The sequence below is a fragment of the Pinus tabuliformis genome, chromosome J (assembly GCF_031772625.1).
Source record: "Pinus tabuliformis cultivar Carrire ecotype Pingquan chromosome J, CPIR1, whole genome shotgun sequence".
Classification (NCBI taxonomy): Eukaryota; Viridiplantae; Streptophyta; class Pinopsida; order Pinales; family Pinaceae; genus Pinus; species Pinus tabuliformis.
Window position 1 is genome coordinate 982,391,675 of NC_142295.1, and position 21,673 is coordinate 982,413,347.

At 35.3% G+C, this 21,673-nt stretch overlaps 1 protein-coding gene across 3 annotated transcripts in view; it reads left to right on the top strand.

Moving 5' to 3' along the window:
- The window catches only part of LOC149230145 (uncharacterized), a 62,555-nt gene extending 53,052 nt beyond the window's left edge, over positions 1-9,503 (top strand). For all 3 annotated transcript variants that reach the window (XM_089378863.1, XM_089378862.1, XM_089378864.1), the window contains one exon: positions 8,552-9,503. In XM_089378863.1, the coding sequence (XP_089234989.1) occupies positions 8,552-9,268 (717 nt within the window). In that variant the 3' untranslated portion in view covers positions 9,269-9,503. The remainder of the gene's footprint in view (positions 1-8,551) is intronic.
- Positions 9,504-21,673: the final 12,170 nt, after the last annotated feature.

Consider the following 21,673-nt stretch of genomic DNA (forward strand, 5'->3'; position numbering starts at 1 on the left):
CCATTGTCATCACTTGAATCTTTTTGCAAGAATCCTTTTGAATGCTCAAGTTTGGTCTCCTTTGATCTGTTTTCCTCACTAAACCTCACTTGCATGGGAGTATTGCTTGATGCGTTGTTGTGGTTGAACATGGTGCTTGGCAATGGTGGGATGTTACAAGGGCCTAGTTAATGGCTGTTATGTCCAGGGGATTCTTTAAACAGTGGTGGTCTGCTAAAGACAGGTGTGGGCAAGCTTGTAATTTGGTACCCACCTGAATGTGTAAATTTTGCATTCCTACTTGCTGGTGATAATTGGTTTGAATCACATAAATATGAGGAAGCAAGTGGACATGATGAGTGGCAAATGGCCGTGAAGTCTGAGTATGTTGTTAAATTTTCTGGACCACAGCAAATACACTGCACTAAAAGAATTCCAAATGGAAACTTGATAGCAGAATACTGAAAGCCACACAAAACTGGAACTCTAATAATGCTAGAATCTTGAAACGCACACCACAGAAAATATATAACAGAAACTCAGTAGGTGGACTGTCAAAACCTGTTACTGCTTTCTCATTAATTCTGACCTGAAATCTGCCACAGGAGAAAACTGCTAACTGATTCACTGATGGCTGCTCAATGGAATGATTTAATACTATATCTCTGCCCTGTCCCTTATAGTCTATAAGGTACAATGGATCTGGACACATGCACAACAATGCTTCAACTGAAGGTCTTAACTCTTAATACTGGCAGCCTTCCTTGCATGGATAAAGAGCCAACTAAATTTCTCTACTGAAGATGATCTTAGGTATGCAAGCATGCATCCCCCTAGTGCCCTGTGATCTTAACTGGATTGCATGCCTCTTACCTAACTGAACTTAGACATGAGTCAAAATTAGAAAACTGTTAGAATAAAACAGAACTAACACATGCATACCGCTGATGATAACATGCAAACAGTATAGGATAGATTCTTGGAAATAGAAAAACAATCACTCCTATATAATCTAATCTGTGACACTGTTGAATGTGGAAGAGAGCAAGTGCACTATCACTGCCCAGTTCGAACTGTTTCAACTGAAGGTGCCCAGATCTGTTCATAAGTGTGCCTGGGACTGCCAGATGTGTACCTAGGCTGTAGAAGGCTATCTTGATTTGTTCACGAGAAAGAACACTTCATTATTTCAAGTGTTACTCTAGAGAAGACACTCATTGGTTGCAAATCTGTATACAACATAAACTATTATGCAGATGGTTCATTGGACAATCACAAGGAAAGACTGGTTGCTAAAGGTTTGCTCAGCAGGAACGAGTGGACTGAGGAAACATTTGCTCCAACAACAAAGCTAGTCACAGTAAGATTTGTGGCAACAATGGCAGGCCTTCTTTGGCTGGAAAATGTATTCAGTGAAGGTAAGGAGTGCATTTGCCAATGGTAATTTGGAAGAGGAATTATTTATGTATCAGCCACAGGGGTTTCAGGATACAACAGCTGAGAAGCATTTGGTATGTAGCCTAAGTAAAGCTCCTTACAATTAAAAACGTGAACAAAGGGCTTACGACACAAAAAATTGATAAATTCCTTACAGAATCAAAAAATTTATAAATTCTCACATAAAGAGCCCTTCTAGCACAAATATTTATGTGAGAAGCATTGGTGATGAGGTGGTGATCATAGTGGATGAAATAATCATTGGACATCGAAGTGGTGTATGCGGTTGACACAAGCATCACAGGGTCTGAGGTATACATTATTCAAAATTTGAATTATGCTCATTTTTTGACATGACTGATATAGGTCTCTTTCATTGTTGTCTAGGTGTAGAATTTTGGCATGCTTATGTTGTTGTGTTTATGTAAGATAGAAAGTATGCCAAAAGCTTGCTAGAGGAAAATTTAAATTAAAAACAGGTTTGATCATCTTTGTCACCACAGTGCAGGGTTTGAGGAAATTTAAATTAAAAAAAGGTTCCATCTAAACCCTAAATCCTATCACCGTAAACCCTAAAAGCAAACTATATAGAGACTGCCCAACCTCTATTTGGCTCACTTCTATTAGCACTATTGCTGATGTAGATGTTCCTGAGGAATCCGAGGACTCCGAACCAGAGGGTGATCTTGTATCTCTTGCTGAGAATCCCATTTCTAGCAGTGGTGATGATTTGATAATTGATCATGGTGATCACTGTGTTGTAATAGGCCAGTAGTTTGTAGCAAGTTTTCTGGACTCTAGTGGCTATTTAGCATAGTTTTAAAACCAGGCTGGTCTGACTTGGATTCGGCCTGGTAGACCAAGCCAAACCCCTGCCCGGGTTGGCTCAGTCAAAAAAGCGGTCTGGCAGACGGTACGTTACCGAACCGGATGAGTCCTTCACCAACTCAGCCAGTTCAGTAATGGACCGGCCGGCTTGGCTGAGCCCGTCTTAAACTGGTCAGCCTGGTAACCGACTCGACTGGTTCGGTAACGTATGGGTGGGCTCGGCCAGCCCGTCTTAAACCGGCCGTCCTGGGACCTGAAAAATAGTTTGCATAGTCCATCTACCTATTCCCTGTATTAAATTGTCAGTCTCTTACCTTTGTTGCTGTAAATCAGTAAAACACAATTCACTGAAAACTGTTTCCCCCAAAAGCTGTACATTTGGCATGTCGAAATCAATAATGATGTCCATTGCACTATCCTAAAGATTTGAACAATATTTGGTTGAATTTGTGAGTAGGTTCTGTGCAACACTGCAAAGTTCAAGTTATGCAACTAGTTATCTAGAGCAATCTGTGTTTTGAGTTTGTCCTCTTTGGAAATCCGAATCCTCTTAATGCTAGCTGGTACCAATAAATGTTACACCTGCCAACTGTTCAATTTTTCAAATGCATCTTGTGCAATTTTCTGTTGAGACAATTTGTCTTTGACTATATTGGAGAATTCATTAAGAGTCTTATGGTATTTCTGAATCTGGCTTAACTTTTTGTGGAATTCCTCCTGAGAATCCTTTAACCGTTCGTCTGATTTCAAAGCTTCTTTCTTCAGGAATTCTAGCCCTGACTGTTTGTCCTGTAATTCTCTGGTCTGAATGAGCAATTGATTCATTTTATTATCCTTTTCAACAATGATATCTGCAACTGTATTTGCAGATGTCTCTTGTAGCTGTGCATTTTCTTGTTTCAATCGTCTCTCAAAATATTCTTGCTCTTGATGTTATTGTTTGTGAAGGTTAATCTGTCGTCGATGTTCAAATTCACTAAGAGCTTTCTGCTGTTGCAACCTGTATTCAAGAGAATTGATTTTTTCTGCTTGGTTGTGTTTTTGTGCTGATCTCTATATTTTATATGTATTGGACAGTGCACTGGGTGCCATTTTGATATAATAGATATATTCATGAGCATACTTTGATCATATGTTGTCTTCTCTCTATATTCTAATGCTTTGAGTTTGGAATCATGAATGAAAATCTTTAAAAATGTGTTTTTTCATTAAAAAATTAAATATTTAGTATATTTTTTACAAAGAGCGAGTCATTGAAATCAACTAGGCCGAGTGGATATTGAGTCAGAATCGATCGGTGCCGAATCCGAGGCCATGTTCTAAAACTATGCTATTTAGAGTCCCTCATTGATTATGTATTTTGTTTCTGATGTGTATTGCACTTGGTGCCATTTTGATATATTCACCCTTAACATGGTATCTACGTGAGCAGGCTTTACATATTTTGTCTCTAATGGTTTGGAATCTTTATATATATATATATATTAGTGTATTTTTTAAATTAAACTGAGTCTTTAAATTCAAAGTGGTTTGAGTCATGGCCAAATGTTAGTCAAGTCCGAGTTGATCCTTGGCCAATTCTGAGGCAAAGTTTGAGTTTTATAACATTCGTTGGGATATATCTACATGAGTAGACTTTGCATATTTTGTCTCTATTGATTTGGAATCTTTATAATATATATATATATATATATATATAATCTTTTTTAATGTATTTTTTATTAAACGGAGACATTAAATTCGAACTGGTCTGCGTCATGGCCAAAACTGAGTTCAGTCTGAGTTGATCCTAGGCCGATTCTGAGGCAGAGTCTGAGTTTTGAAACATTTGTTGGGACCTATCTGTATTAATATGGGCATGTAAGAAAGCTAAATTTAGATATACATTCAAGTCTATAAAAAGTTAGCGTGGATAGAGGGAAGCTACACTTTTCATAGAGGAAACTACCGTTCTATTGAAATGCTCTATTTTTGCTATATTTTTTGGTTGGTACCCAGTTTTAACAATCCATATTGTAACTCTGTTATTGACATTTATCCTGATGCACACAGAATGAAATAGGGTCTGGTTTATTTGAAAAATCCATGATCTGCATGGTAGGAGCTGCAATTAGCTTCCACTAAATATCAGGAAGACATGAAAGGCACAACTTCATAACATTTCCCTCACTACTTTTAACATGAAGGGATTTATTTGAGTTGGACGATTTTGCAAAATGAATCATGTTGGAAATGCCGCGAGGAGGGAATTTTTGTTTTTCTAGGGTGGGGGAGAGGAAGTAATGCTGCCTAGGCTGCAAAAGGGTAAAGCAATGTTTTATCAGGAAGGAGTACTTTTGGGGATTGGTAGAAGAGTACTGTAGGACATCCCTTTTTTCGGAATTTGTTTTATTTTAGATCCCCATGGAAGTTCTGTTCTTGAAGAAAATGAATCAAATACAATTTGTTTCTCTAATGAACGAATGGGCGTGGACCAACAGAGTGGAGCTTCTTCCCATTGTAAGCCCCTAGTAGCAGGGAGCGTATCTTTAATGTATATCAATCTGATGTATCTCTCTTGAACTCATCCTCGATTTAAGTATGCGGGAACTATAAACTGTGGAACAACTTCAGAAGTCTTATATTGATAGAGTAATGGGTCTACTCTCTCGCTGTGTAATTGTTCAGTAAACTTATGATACTCCAGAATAGCACGTGTTGCTGTAATTAGTAGGCTCAAGAAACATTCTGTAGAGAACAGAGGTTGTAATTCTACATAAGAATGCATAAAATAGAATTGAAATTGCTGGTATTTGTGAGGTTATGCAAATTAAATAACATGTTCATGGGAATCTTTCCTTTTGCATATTGTCATCTATTGGTAGAATAATACTGTAGTGAATCCCTCTTTTCTGAATTTGTTTTATTTTAGATCCCCATGGAATTTCTGCTCTTGAGGAAAATGAATCAAATACATTTGTTTCACTATTAAACTGTGGAACAACTTCAGAAGCCTTATATTGATAGAGTAATGGGTCTACCGTCTTTGTGTAATTGTTCAGTAAACTTATGATACTCCAGAATAGCTCATGGTGCTGTAATGAGTAGTAGGCTCAAGAAACATTCTGTAGAGCACAGAGGTTGTAATTCTAAATAAGAATGCATAAAATAGGATTGAAATTGCTGGTATTTGTGAGGTTATGCAAATTACATAACATGTTCGTGGGAATCATTCCTTTTGCATATTGTCATCTATTGGTAGAATAATACTGTAGTGAATCCCATTTTTTCTGAATTTGTTTTATTTTAGATCCCCATGGAATTTCTGTTCTTGAGGAAAATGAATCAAATACAATTTGCTTCTCCAATGAACGGACATAGGCCAACAGTGTGGAGCTTCTTCCCATTGTCAGCCCCTAGTAGCAGGGAGCATATCTTTAACGTATATCAATCTGATGTCTTTCTCTTGAACTCATCCTTGATTTAGGTATGCGGAAACAATAATCTGTGGAACAGCATCCTTGATAGAGTAGTGGGTATTCCTGTATGTTCAGTAAACTTAGGATGCTTCAGAATATCACATGTTGTAATAAGTAGTAGGTAGGCTCAAGAAACATTCTGTAGAACACAGAGGTTGTAGTTCTACATAAGAATGCATAAAATAGAATTGAAATTGCTGGTATTTGTGAGGACACGTGAATTAAATATAACGGACTTTGAAATTTTCTTCAACAACAACATTTTCGTGGGAATCATTTTTTTGACATATTGTCATCAATTGAGTTGCATACAGAATAGCTGCAGTGTATGCAATTCCTATATGTGAAAGTTGATGTAGGCGTGGTTGGACTTGAAAAGATGGCTACTTCAATAGACTCTAGAGAATGAGATGGTTATGCTCCATTGATAAAAGAGAAATTGGAAAATCATTTACAATGGTCGGGCCTGCTATTCATAATTTCCCCCATGCTTACAAATTCTGATGACAAAATATGTCTCGAGTCCTTGCATTTGTCTCATCATTCACTCTTGTGGGCATAGACCTTTGTCAAACATTTTGCCTTGAACAAAAGGTTGAGTCAGTAATGCTCTTGTTCTTATGCATGTCATTGTTTTAAATACAGACAAATTGATAGTTTATGTGCAACTGATTAGCAATGTAGACATTTGCTGAAACTTGCAACTAAGCATATCTGTGTTTAGTGAATGATTTATTAATAATCCCTTGCTGATTAATCAGTGTTGCATTTATCTCGATATTACCATGAAAACCAACCTAGGCTATAATATTGGCAGTAAATATTGTTAATTTCCCTTTTTTAATTATCGCGATAATTTTGGTAATTATTTGCATTAATTTTAAAATTATGACCCTGTCCCTGTCATTATCACCTAAAAACATTTTTTGGTCTTTTAACTTATTTTTTAAAGTGAGTTGGGGGATTGAACTCTGAGGATATTGTGACTATTTTCCATCAATAAAACAAGGTGAAATTTGTTGTTTTCATTTCCCATGATTCATCTATGAGATACATACCCTAGTAGTTAATGGTAATATTAAATTTTTAAAATGATGAAACTGAAAATGACATGCTCCTTCCTTTAAATGAAAATTCAAGTAGAAGTGACATAATCCATTCTCCTTACTTAAAATGAAAATTTAAGTAAAAGTGACCTTTCAGGATGTTTGACAGTGGTTCCAACCTCACTGGATTTCATATGGAGAAAGTAGAATTTTAGATTCCATTTAAAATTCAGCAGGCTTAACAGTTTTCAGGATTTCAGGATTGGTAGGATTGCAACGTTTCTATTGGATTCTGTCATGACCTTAGTAAAAAGGTACCCTTCACTAAAACAAAATCACTGATTATGCATGTTTAGCTCCCTTTTTTTGTATCCCAGAGGAATCCAACAGCCTGCTTGATGTAGCTACTAGTAAACCTCTGGGGGTCTACGACCTGTCCTCTGTAAACTGAGTCACAAACTGGGGGATTTGAACCTTGGATCTCTCAGTTTTCTCAGGACTCACATTACTTCAATCACCAGTTTTGGTTATATGCACCCTTGTCTGTTATATATACATGAGAAACTTCACATATTTGTATATAATGGTTTAGGTTCATATGGATGCACCTGAATTATGTGTTCCTTTCAAAATTTCAATATTTTATGTATTTTTTCGGGCGACCAATCTTTTGATTTGATTCTGATAACATTGTTGAGGGTGTTGTGAACATTTTCCATCAAGCAAACATGCGGAAATCTGTTGTTTTTATTGCCATGATTCAACACGGGTTACATTTACTTTTGTTGTGATGTGATTTTGTATCAGCCTGTCAGATCATATGACTAAGTACAAATATCATATTTCGGTATCGATATCTGTTGTACTGCTTGACATCTTATACATTTTATATATCAATTTTATTTTCATATTTATGTAGCAATACATTATTTGTTTGATGTTGATGTTGCTTTAGAAGTTAAAAAATTGGAAAAAATTGATTATTTTTGTGTTTTTGTAAAAGTTTTTTTGATAATTCCAATATTTTCCACGATATTGCCAATAAATTTATATTTGGGACCCCTGGTGATAAATTGCCAATAATGATAAATGTAACATTGGTTTTAATGACAGATCTTCTAGTTTTCAGCGTTAATGAACATTCAGCCTTTGGCAACTTGCATGTAGTGACTGGCCACTGAAATGTTCCGTTTGCCAATCAATCTTGCTGGAAATGCTCGTCGATTTGATTTTGTTGACACTCAGCATTCCTTGAGCCGATGAATTACTTGCTTAAGCTAGCGCTCATTTTTCCTACCTTGCCAATACTGCTTCTTAGATATAATAGCCGTTTCTTTTGCCCATGATTATTGGTGATTTGTCATATATAGCATTCCGTTAGTAAATTACTTAACGTATTGCTTTGGATTTAAGCGTATAACATATCATATGACAGTTGGCGTATTAGTTATCCTTTCTGCATTGTAATAATGAAGTTTTTCTACTTGACAACTCTTTTATTTAGCGAGAAGAGAGAAAAACCAAAGGCTAGCAAAATAGAGCGGAGTGCACTTTAACATCACAAATGAATGAACGGTACAAAAATTATAGGTGGACTTTAACATCACAAAATGAATGAGCTAATCCTCTCATTTTCTAGCCTAAAAATTGATTCCGTGATAGTGTGCTGTAGCTTATGGTTTCAGTGTATTTTATTGTGTGAATTGCTGGTTTGGTTTGATATTTGTCTTATTTATCATTTATCCTATTTCCTGGTAAACTGAGGATCCTGTCAAATGTCTAATCAAGTTGTCTTAAATACAGATACCTACAACCCGTGCAGTTTCACCCAAGTTGGGGCGGCATAACAGCAATAGAACATCTCGTTTGAGCTTGGATGAAAGCAAGATCAATGGGGGTCAACAAAAGGTCATGGATACTAAAGAAGGTACACCAACCAAGAAGATAATGCGGAGGTCACTGACCAGATTACCTTCTCAAAAATCTATTATCACTAAACCTAATGATAGGTTTGATAGCCCGAGACAAGGGATGTCGAAAATATCAGAAAAGGGGTCTGTTAACAAGTCAGCTGAGATTGCAAGAGTCACTGCATCCAGGGTAGGTCAAGATTCTTCTGCTAGTGTAAGTGATGAAGAGAGAGCGAAAATGACTAAATTTGAAGATGTAAAGGAGAAAATGGAGGTTCAACAGTCAAATCAGTTGTGTGGGAGCTCAGAAGTCAATATTGAGAATGGCACTATTGAATATGCATCTAGTGGTGTTCCTACATGTGAAAATTCACAGTTCTCAGAAGAAATCGAGTCAAAGAGTAATGGAGATGGAATAGTTTCTAGTGTCACTGAGGAAGATTTGTCCAAGGAAACTGAAGAAGCCATCAGAAAAGGAGACATAAGTCCAGTACTAGAGCAAATTAAATATACAGCACCTTTAAATAGTTCCAAAATAGAAGTTGTTGGTCCTGATTCTGAAATAGACATTAAAGACATAACTGCCATTGTGACAGATGTCGCTGTATAGTTTTGAGCACTGAAGCTCTTGCCTGCCTTTTTTGTATATCAGTTGTTAAAGAGTAAACAATACTCGGTATATATATGGGAAGAAGAGGTTGCATTGAAATATCATGTCTTGAAGCTGTGAACGCTCATCCAGCATCCAACATCGTCATTCATCTTAAAATGGAAGATACAACCGATCTACTATCGTATTGTGTGTATTCTGCAACAAAGCAGTTTCTTTACTGCTATGGCCTTAAGCTGCTGAAGTTGAGAGCAAACAACTATGGCCAATAATTCTGGTTTATGTTTCACTTTGTTTGGTGAAGTCTCTTGAAGGAGGCTGTTTGGTTGAAGAACAAAGTTTGAAGTTGAACTTATGGTTGGATTACATAGTACGGACTTATTGGATTCTTTCACTAGTGACCAGATAACTTCAATAAGAACGCTTTTGGCATCTTCTGTCTCTAAATGTAATTTTTGAAGTACTTGACTCATTACTATATAAAGGATTGTCATTAGAATATGGTTTGTAAATTCGCATAAATATGCAGTCAACTGTTAGAACAATTTTCCATGATGTTGTTGTAGCTATGGCGAATGTGTCTACCGTTGAAATTCTTAGTTGGAGATGTATGATCACACCAGCTGATTTGTGATAATTTATTTTTACCAAATAAAGTGCATTTATGTGTGGTTATCCATGGTTAGACTCTCTTATAGACAGTGACTATGTTGGCCTAATTGCTAATTTTAATAACCTCATCTCTGTATTTTGTCTAGCAGAAATATGTTTATGTTTGTTGGCTTTGGACATTAGCTGAAGTATTTACTATTATACTATTCAGTTATTGAGGACTGACCACCGTATTTGTGTAGTAGCTGTGATATGCAAGGGTTACAACACAGTAAACTAATGTCAGAAAACACAAAGATTGTGTTAAACCTATACAAGGGGCACGATCTGTTCAGATCGATCCGATGTGTGTATCAATATTTAATTAAGTTAACGATAGTTTATTGATATAGTTCATCGTTTATTACTAATTCTGTAGGATTGTGAGAGTGGACAACTTTTGATTCACTGTTTGACATGCGCATTCTGCAATTTTTTTGGTATCGTATCTATCCTGAATAACATGAAGATATCTGTTCCGTTACCAATCGATTTGATTATAATTTGTAAATGTATCAATCGGTCTGATTATAATTTAGGAACGAAAGGTTTGTCAAAGAACACTGTATGCTAGTGAAGGTGACGAGTGAACTTGTATAATTGTGTAACAGATCGTGAGGATCAGTGCTTTTGTTACATGGGACAAAATTGCTCTTTTCAAAGATGACAGAAAGCCAATAACTTATATCAGGTTGTCACCTGGTTAGTGGGGAGTGCACTAATAAAGTCCATGGAGCCGGAATCTCAAGGGTATAATGGCACATTGTGGTTGGCACTACCCAGTTTTTGAATTATTTGGCTCGGAATGGTTATATATATATATATATATATATATATATATATTAAATATAACCGTGTATATTGCCAGTGTATCTCTCTTGGTGTTATAAAGTCGTAAAATACCCTAAAATGAACGCCGGGGCTTAAAAGAATCCGGAACGATGCAGCTGTAATATATATATATATATATATATATATATATATTTTTTTTTTTTTTTTTTTTTTCATTCGGGTGTGTAGGCGGTTCAGATAATCTCTCTCGGTCGTTAAATAACCTTAAAATGAACGCTAGGGCTTGAAGAATCCGGAATGTTCGTTTGTGAGCGTTGACTTTACCAAATAAGGGTTGTATTTTTTTTGTTCTCTCTAGTAGAAGTGGTATCGCTTTAATTGGCCAATTTGCCAGTGATCTATGATGATAACGACTCTTTAACATTTTTTACTAGCTTTTCGTTAGTAAAGCCCAAAGACGTTTTAATGACGCACCACGTTTCTTACATTTAAGAACTTTTATCAGTTGTTCAAAAATGATTTATAACAATGAATTCATAAGTTGTCAAGATAAACTTGTATATCTAAAAAATGATTCATTAGAATGAACTTTTAAATTTTCAAGATAAACTTGTATAACTAAATCATCACAGGCTTTAAACTCCTCAAAAAGTTGTTCTGCTGTATATTAAGAAAATATATTCAATTAAGTAGCTGCACCACCTTGAGTGGTAAATGTGGTCTTTATTTGTTTTTCTTATGCATTACTACAATCTTATTATGGTGGGTGAATCCATCAAGAAGTGACGTAATCTGTGAATCGTGAACTTGCTGCACTGATCCATGTTATGCAATGTGTGACCATTCTTCGTACCTGATTTGTTCAAATGGTAAAAATTGACAATAATATGATGATTCCATGTTTATTTCTGACCAAAATAGGGTTTGCCACTGAATGTTATTTTAGATTTATGAAGTTAATTGAGTGACTGCTCTTTGAAGGGAGGGCTCATAACCTGTTGTCTTTGTCTTACAAGCTGAGCTCCAGGGTTGATTGATTGGAACCTCATGTTGGGTAATATAAGGATACGATCATGCAGGTGATCACAACTTCAAGTAAATTTTAATAAGATCCCTCAACGAGGCAAATTGTTTCTTTTTCTCATCATCTAAGTGTCCAACATGAATTTTAATAGGTTCCTAAATTTATGGGACATATATGATCCTCCTTGAAGGTTCTCTTTCTCGAGAACACCAACGTATAGTATTAACAGGGAACGTTTGATCCACTTTTTCAAGTAATTTTGGTAGTTCGTTAGTTTAAAGTTGAATAATATCACAAGCAGCAGCTGTGGAGTCATATAGGCCAAAATTTTCTTCTTAAAAAAATGTGTTCTCATCAAACAGTTGTCAGGTAGAGTTGTCGTGATTTGCGCGATGTCACATTTTTGAGTAAGTTCTATCAAATGAATATTGTTGTTAGCAACAAAAACAATAATCTTCTTTGTTAAACCATTTTATTCCTTGTGAACGTGAATGACTGATTTCAAAAGGCTCAAGGTAATCCAACAAACCTCAATCTCTTCCTAAGGATCTTTTCAAACATGTGAAATTTCTTAAATCATGTATTTTTTTGATTGATAACTAGTGTATTTTTAAAAACAACTCGAAGTTTAAGCCTCCAACTCAGGCTTTATTCAATTCCAAGGAAAGAGCTTTGAATTTCGCAGTAATGTTTATAAAAGAGAACCAATTGAATGGGATACTGATGAATCTTCCCCAAAAATCAGAATCTAGCATCATTACCTTGTTTGCTGAGACACTGTCAAGTTCATTTGCCATGTCTTGTTTTTAAATCAATGTTTTCACTGGTTCAGTTCCTCGTCTTTTGCATTCATGACAATGCATGTTCCAATTCCTTTTTTTTAAGAAAGAACTAGCTTGTTAGTTTGCTGAGACACTGTCAAAGTTCATTTGGCATGTCTTGTTTTTAAATCAATGTTTTCACGGGTTCAGTTTCTCGTCTTTTGCATTCATAACAATGCATGTTCCAATTCCCTTTTTTTAAGAATGAACTGGCTTGTTAGAATTTTTTTTAACATAAGATTGTGTTTTGGCTCCCATAAATTATTATCTTCTCATTCTTACAAAGAATTAAGATGCGTTGGTTGTTCACGTCCAAAAAAAGTGACCGAGAATGATCCATTTAATTAACAAAGTTACATATAAAGTTGATACACCAACAATATAAATAACTAACACTGGAGATGTTTGGGTGCTATTAAATTATTATCTTCTCATTCTTACAAAGAATTAAGATGTGTTGGTTGTTCACGTCCAAAAAAAGTGACCGAGAATGATCCATTTAATTAACAAAATTACATATAAAGTTGATACACCAACAATATAAATAACTAACACTGGAGATGTTTGGGTGCTATTAAAGATCAAATGCATGTCCTTTAAATATTTCAATTTTATAGGCTTTCAAGAGACAATCTTTCTAATATTTGTACAATTCAACCCCATTTTTGCATGACTATTTTGAGCAATTTATCATGTTTTCACACTGCAATATGGAGAAGAACATATTTTATGTTTCCATTTACTGGATGAGAATTTTATTTTCATTGATGGCAACAAAGACACCATTAGATGGGAAAGATTGTCACAAGGATTTTGCATTTTCTTTCTGATGTAAAATGAGTATCATAGCCTATGGTAAGGTATAATATCCAATTCCCATTTTTTTCGAAAGAACTGGCTTGTTAGAAAATCTTTTAACATAAGATTGTGTTTTGGTTTCCCATAAATAATTATCTTCTCAGTCTTACAAAGAATTAATATGTGTTGGTTGTTCACGTCCAAATAAGTGCTCGAGAATGATCCATTTAATTAACAAAATTACATATAAAGTTGATAAACCAACAATATAAATGACTAACATTGGAGATGTTTGGGTGCTATTAAACATCAAATGCATGTACTTTAAATATTTCAATTTGATAGGTATAAAATCTTCATCAATGTTGTATGTAGTGAGAGTTAACATTTTTTATTTATCAAGGGAAACTTCTTAGGTTCTTTGGTGGATGTAGCGACTTATTTTGGATTCTTTTAAAGTGAAAAGAGATTTGATCTCTCTTGGCGCTTGGTAGATCCGGAGTTAAGATGGATTTAGGCTGATTTACCCATCTAAGCAATTGAGTGTTTAACTGGTTGGTTCAATTTGTATTACTTGGATATTATTTTGTTTTTGTCATTATATGTGTTGATTGTCTTTTACCATATTCTTATTTATTGGTTCAAATACTTCAAATTTTAAACAAATTTGAGGTAATGCAAATTTGTTTGTTGATTACACTGAATTAAATAATCTAAAAGCTTAGTGGATTAATTAAATTTGGTTTAATATTTTTTACCAAAAGCTTTGAAGTTATGATTTCTTAAATTTGTAGTTGTTTCATTATAGATTTTATGTATATTTGTTTTTTAAATGTATAGTACAATTGAACACAAATTATCCAATGAGGAGAATGTGAGGTTGCTTTATAGAAAATATTGGATGTGGTCCTTCTTTGTTTCTCAAAGGAACATGGGGAGCTTGCGAATAAGCACATCCCTTGATTACTTGACATTGATGCCAAGTAGTATTGTTAATGTTGAAGCCCTGAGATTAAATGGGTTCCATTGCCATTTTTATAAAGCAACATGGGACTTTGTTGGGTTAGAGCCTTTGTAGTTTTGTAAGGAAGCTATGTCAAAATAATCTATGGGAGCTAACCTTAATAAGGTCTTACTAGGTTTATTTCCAAAGATATCTTGATCTCATAACAAATTGGTGGCCAACTACTTTACTAAATTTTACTTACAAAATCCTAGCTCATCCCTTGGCACTTCATATCCAACACATCCTATACAAAATAATGTAACCTAGGAAAACTTATGGTTCATTTGAGGTAGTTTTATTTTTGGATATGATTATGGTATGGGAGAGTATTCACTGTTTAATATCTGGGCAATAATGCTCTCGTTTATTAAAAAAAACCTTGAAAAATCCTATGATTGTGCAAAGTGACTTTATTTTAGCTACATTCAAAGGCTTGGGTTTTGGCTACTTCGTTAGAATTGTTGATTCTTTATTTGTAGAGGGCTCTACCTGCCTCTCAATTAATATATGTAAAGCACAAGGGATTGGAATCATTACTAGTCTCTGTTATGACTTTCCTTTAGCCTATGCATTACATGTTATGGTTGTGGAAGCCTTGGATTGTCTACTATAGAATACAACATTTCGAGGCCTTATCAAAGGCATTCAATGGCATAGCCTTGATAGAATAAAATTACTCATCTCCATTTGGTTGATGATTCATTCGTCGCCATTCTAGATGATAAAGATTCATGGGACAACACTATGGCACGTTCAAATTTTTTTGTTCTATATTTGGCTTTCATATTTAGTGGAAAAAAACATAGTATTATAGACAAAAACAATGCGAAAGTTTTACATTTCTTGAAGGTTAGTGGTGGTTTTAACTTTGACCAAGTTAGAGTCTTTAGTTTCTTGGGTTACCCTTTACATTTGAAGTGGTATGGGTTAATACAGGATGAACCCGTTTGCCACTTGTGCTATTCATGGGTCGACCCTAAGTTCTCCACAAACTTGTACATATACGCAATAAATACACATAAAAACCTATAAGAAAGAAAAGGAAATAATAATTTCAAAGTTACCAACTTAACCAACATTGTGACCTCAAAATGAGAACTCTAACCTTTTTTAGAAATGGGAGGGGCTAGTTCCCAAAAGAAGCGTAATTGGCCCTCTTTTTCTTTTTACAAATTTACATATCAGTGAGCTGAAACAGCGGACAACCGTCAAATCGGTCACATCCATCAACGTTTAACCAATATACAAATACTACACTATCCGCGCAGCGCCACAGGATTCGATCGCGGCCGGGGTGCGTGCAAATTGACTGCGCTGACCGCTACATCATGCACTCATGTGCAAAATGAGAATTCTAACCTTGAAAACCCATATTTTTGCGAAAAAAATGAAAGAAAAATCCCTAAATAAAAAAGTGGTGCTATTAGTAGTAGATTGGTTTCTAGATTTATCATTCCAACATTTTCAACCTTGCGTTAAAAACTGAATATCATGACTACGAAAATCCTCAAAATTCCAACATTTTTTGAACCATGACATTAAAAACCAAATATAATGAGTGTAAAAAACCTCAAAATTCCAATATTTTCTCAACCATGGCATTAAAAACCAAATATCATGACTGTGAAAAACCTCAAAATTCCAACATTTTTTCAACTATGGCATTAAAAACCAATTATTATGACTAAATTTTTTTTCAAAATTCCAACAATTTTTAACTATGGCATTAAAAATTAAATATTATAAATATAAAAACCTTAAAATTCCAACACTTTTCAGATTGGATCATTACATTATTTTTCATCCAACTTGATGTTTTTAGGGCGGAAAAATTGGAGCAATCATCTCACATGACCATTTTTACGAGTGGTCCCAATTTGGAAAATTGGGGCTTAAAAAGGAGCCATTTTTAAGCCTTATTGTGGTGCCAACCTTAATAGGGACATAGATTCCATAATATACACACCAATACCTTTCCAATGGTGCAATTATTTCCCCATTCAGAGCTCATATAAGAAAGTTACGCATCCCATAATTTGACTTATCGTGAATTGATTGCCATAATTCGAGATAATGCCACATCAACCCCTCTTACTCACGGAAAAGTGGCTATGCATGTGAACATGATGAAGAAGACTACAAGGGTCAATATTTTAACTCTTAATTATGAGTTGAAGGAGTCAAACTTAACCACTGGTAGGCTATCAAGCTGTGTTATAACCAAGCTACTAAAAGGAAAATGGGTTACATTCTATTTGAGGGCATTTTGTTTCGTAGCTGAGAATGGATAGAGAGAGAAAGAAACATAAAGGGTTTGTGTTATGTAGTAGTCCACAAGACATAGGTCTCACTCCTTTGTACTTGCATCCATTTCCATTCAGAGAGAGAGAGTGCAAAGCAATCTCACCTTTCAACTAGGTTTTCTCCCAAAAGGATTTCCCAAGTCATATCTTGTGTGATTTTGGTTTTGTGAGTGATTGTTTTATTTGTTCTCAATTTTTTGCCTACATATATAGTAAACCATAACTTAATATTTCCATAAATATAAGGAAAATTTAACCCTCATAATATAGATTTCAGGGTTCAACAAATTTTCATTATCAAATTTGTTGTGATGAACTGTCCAATGGGTTATCAATGGAAGTTTACAAAGCATATGGTGTTAGGGTAGGTATCTTTGAGTATATTGTGGGGATTTGTAGGTGATATAGATAAGTTATGCTAAAATTCATAAAACCCTAGCCATGGCTCACAAATCTATTAATAATCCTTAAGATCTAGAAGAGAAGAGATTCACAAGGTTAGAAGTGCAGGTCACATATATCAAATATAATATGAACCTTCCCATGACGACTTTTATGAACAAAATTTGATTTGGAGAAGACAAAGGTTCCAACTCAAAGATCAAATTAGAGGGAAAATCAGGGGATTAAGAAGAGTTAGAGAAGGATTATAGGAAAGAACCCAAAAGAGAACAACCTGGTTCGATTGCCATGAACCATTCATGATCCTTGTTCAATATGGAAGGGAAGGTCAAAATCAAGCCATATCAAGGTGATATTGACACTTTGAAATTAAATCACTGGCTGCAACAATTAGAAGTATATTTTAGCATTCATCACATAAAGGAAAAACATAAAATTTTGTTCACCTATTTCATGCTAGGGGGCCATGCCCTAGCCTACTGGGAAAGCCATACAAAAACCCAGGTTGGAGGGGGATCCTCTAGTGACTAAGTGGGACAATTTCAAAGCTCTCATAAATTCATAGTTCTATCCTATAGGGTATGTAGAGGACCAATGGATTCGACTGCGTTACTTCAAGCAAGGATAGGGGTAGATTGTATAGGAGTATAATTCAGAAATATGGAAATAATGTTGTATATTTCTCCCAATAACCCATATGTACTTCTCAATTATTTGTGGGGTCTATAAAGCCATCTATGGAAGCCAATGACGTTGTCCAAACCCAAAACAATGGATGAGGCTTGTATATAGGCAAAACACATCGAAAACATAGGCCAAAAGAAAGGGCAATAAAGTGGGTCGAAGTTCACCTCGAGATCCCCCTTGGTCTTCCGTGAGTTAATAGTGAGGGTATGAAACGAGAAACCTCTTGTAACAAACCAATCCGATTTTTGGGAATCATAATTAGGGCTAATGTGGAATCATGACATAATTTGTGGGGCCCATGAGCCTAGGTTGACATGGAAAGTGCCATGGAGACTTGATAATGTACACAAATATGCCATGTAGGGGACATGGGTGATGTGGAAATGCTTATGATGATATCATAGGACCACACAACAACCCAATACTGATGTGGTCTTATCTGATTGGTCAAATTTCAGGAAGGCACAACTTTCAATCCGAGAGTCAGATTGAGATAAAATTTATATTGTTAGAAAGATCCTTATGAGATGAACGACATAGTGGTATTTATTTTGAGATTTGAATAAGTTCTAAAATTATGATTTTTATGACCCCATTTTCATAAAATACCTTGGAGGTCTGATCAATTCAATAAGTAACACCTCCCACATCCCGAGATAGTTCAAGGGGGTGGGAGGGAGAATTAAAAAGTGGCATTAGAGCTAAGGTTCAACATTGGACTTGAAGAGGCCCACACACACATGATGAACACTTAATCTAATAGATTAATTTATATATACTAATGAGTACTAATTTTAGACTTGCAGGTGATATGAATTTTGGCTTCACAGATTTCTAATATGCTATTTTGTTTTATGACATGCATATTAACATAATATTTTGTTTTACAACCAATTTTAGATCGACATGCTTATTAAAAATATACCAAGGTGACGTGTAGATATATTTATTTGTGTTTGAATTAACTAACAACTATGTGTGCATGACAACACATAATAAGACACAATTGCAACTGAGAAATAGAGAAATTAGCAACATAATGGTATAGTACTACGCATTTAGTCTCGACATGATTAGGAAGAGGTCTATGTTGGGAAGAGTCATAGGAAAATTCCCTTAATTGGATGGATACTCTCAGGAGCTTGACAGTTGAGTTGAGGAGTTGTAAGGAAAATAATGGAAAGATTGTCAGGGCATAAGAAAAACAAGCATAGGTGAATGCAATGATTTTTAGAGCTTATCGGATGCAAAGGAAAAATAAACATGAGATAGGTGCCAACTATCTAGGCAGACACAAATCAAAGGAAATCCCATTGAATATCTAGAAGTGGGGATTGGAGACCAATAGGGAAAAAGGAAACAAGTCAAGGAAAATACATAGGAAAGTAAGTGAAGACACAATGAGAGAAGAAATTCCACTTAGCACTCCGGAAAGAGAGTCAAGTAGCCATGACCAGTCATCGGATATGACAATTAGAAGTCACCATCATAAAAAGAGAAGTGAGAAGAGCTCAATGTCGTAAGAGTTTAAGAGATAAAATCACCCTACCTTCGATGGAGAGATAAATAAGGCTAAAGAGGCATAACATTGGTTTTTGGGAATGAAGAAATACTTCAGGGTGCATAACTACTCTGAGAACATGAAGGATAGAGTAACCATTTTTAGCTTGAAGTAAAAATTTTATATGTGGTGAGAGGATTTGAGAAATGTTAAGAACATAAGGGCGAAGGAACTGTTATGGACAAAATATGAGAAATATTTGAGTGAGAAGTACTTGTTTGAGAGGTACTATGATAACAATGTTAAGGAATTCGACGAGCATAAGCTAGGGAAGTTTACTGCTGATGAGTACACTAATATATTTTTGGACCCGTTGAGGTATGCACCATATATCATAGATGATAAGGTGAAAATTAAAAGGTACCTTAGTGGGTTACAACAAGATTATCAATACATGGTTGAGTTTGATGAGCCAAGAACATTAGAGGACACTATAAAAAAGGTCAAATATTTCTCTAAATAGTTTAAACATAAAGATGAGTTCCAAACAAAATGGAAAAAGTGAGACAATACCACTTCAAGGGAAAAGGGCCAAAATCCTCGGGATATAAGAAAGGAGCGAGGAATGTTAAGTTCACCACTCCTGCCAAGAATGAGTATAAAAAAAAATCCACTACTTCTGACAAAAATAGGCCCACTAAACCATCAAGAGAATATATCGAGGGGTTCAGTAAAGGTCCCATATTTTGTTGGACATGTGGAGAGAACCATCTGCAGAGAAAATTCCCTCAATAAGAACAAAATGGCACAAAGTTGTACAATGCGTGAGAGAGAACAATAGTGAATGATGTGGTTCAAAATTACCACAAATTTACAATGCATTAGATAATAGGTAGGCAGACCATCAAGATTCAATAATCGAGATGGGAGGTATGGTCATTAACCTATCAATTTTAGTTTTAATTGACCCAAGTTCTAATTTATATAAACATGAAGGTAGTTGATACATGTGCTCTAGAAAATAAAATCCATGAAGAAATGTAGTTGGTTCAGCTGGCCATGAGAAACAAAATTCGGGTCACAGACATCGTGGAATCATGCTCCGTGACGATGAGCTACATGTCTACTTCAACCACTCTCAATATTTTACCGTTGGGATCATATGATGTTCTAATTGACATGGATTTGTGAGCGGTTCATAAAACCAAAATTGGCTACTACAACGAGTTTTTGGAGTGCCTAAATGACAAGGGAGAGGAAAGGATGCTCCAGGGAATAATGAAGCCTACCACTATTAAGAAAATATCAGTGCTGCAAGTGAAAATATGCAACAAGAAGCAATGTGCATTGTATGAATTCAAAGTGATTAGAGAATTAGAAAGTAGTGAGGATGGAATGGAAACTCATCCAATGTTAAAGCAATTTAATGATGTATTTATGGAAGAAATACCGAGATTACCACTTAGGAGGGTCATTGAATTTACCATTGAGTTTAATCCTGGGGCAGTACCAACATTAGAAGCTCCATATTGTATGAGTTCTCCAGAACTAGTGGTGTTGAAGATGTAGTTAAAATAAATGCTAGATAACGGGTACATTAGGCCCAACATGTCACCCTGGGAAACCCTAACATTTTTTGTAAATAAGAAGGATGGCACGCTGTGAATGTGCATTGATTATCGATAGATGAATAAAGCCATAGTAAAGAACAAGTGCCCACTACCCAGGATTGATGACTTGTTTGATTAGTTGAGAGGAGCTACAGTGTTCTCAAAAATAGATTTGAGGTATGGGTATCATCGGGTTTAGATTAAGGATGATGACATCCACAAGACAACCTTTAGGACAAGATATGGTTACTATGAGTTTGTAGTGGCGCCATTTGGGCTTACAAATGCATCAACCACATTTATGTGCTTGATGAACAATGTCCTTAGCCTATATTTGGACAAATTTGTATTGGTTTTTGTGGACGAAATCTTGGTTTAATTGAAAACTAGAGAAGAGCATGAAGTTCATCTAAAAGCAGTGTTGCAATTTCTAAGGGAGCATAAGTTGTATGTTAAACTTAACAAATGTGAATTCTTCCAAATACAAGTTCACTATTTGGGGCATGTCATTTCAAAAGGAGTGTTTGTGGACCTCAAAAAAATCAAGGACATAATGGAGTTGCCGACTCCCTGAAATGTCATAGAGATTAGATCCTTCATGGAATTGGGATGATTCATTCAAAAATTTTCAAAAAAAAGGAATCCAATCACATCCTTACAAAGAAATGGATTCAAATATCAACGAACATCAAAATGTGTAGCTAGTTTTGAGAAGCTTAAGAAAGTACTCACATGTGCACCTATTTTGAGAATAACAGATACATAGAAGGACTTTCTGGCTTGTATCGATGCTTGTAAGGAAGGACTAGG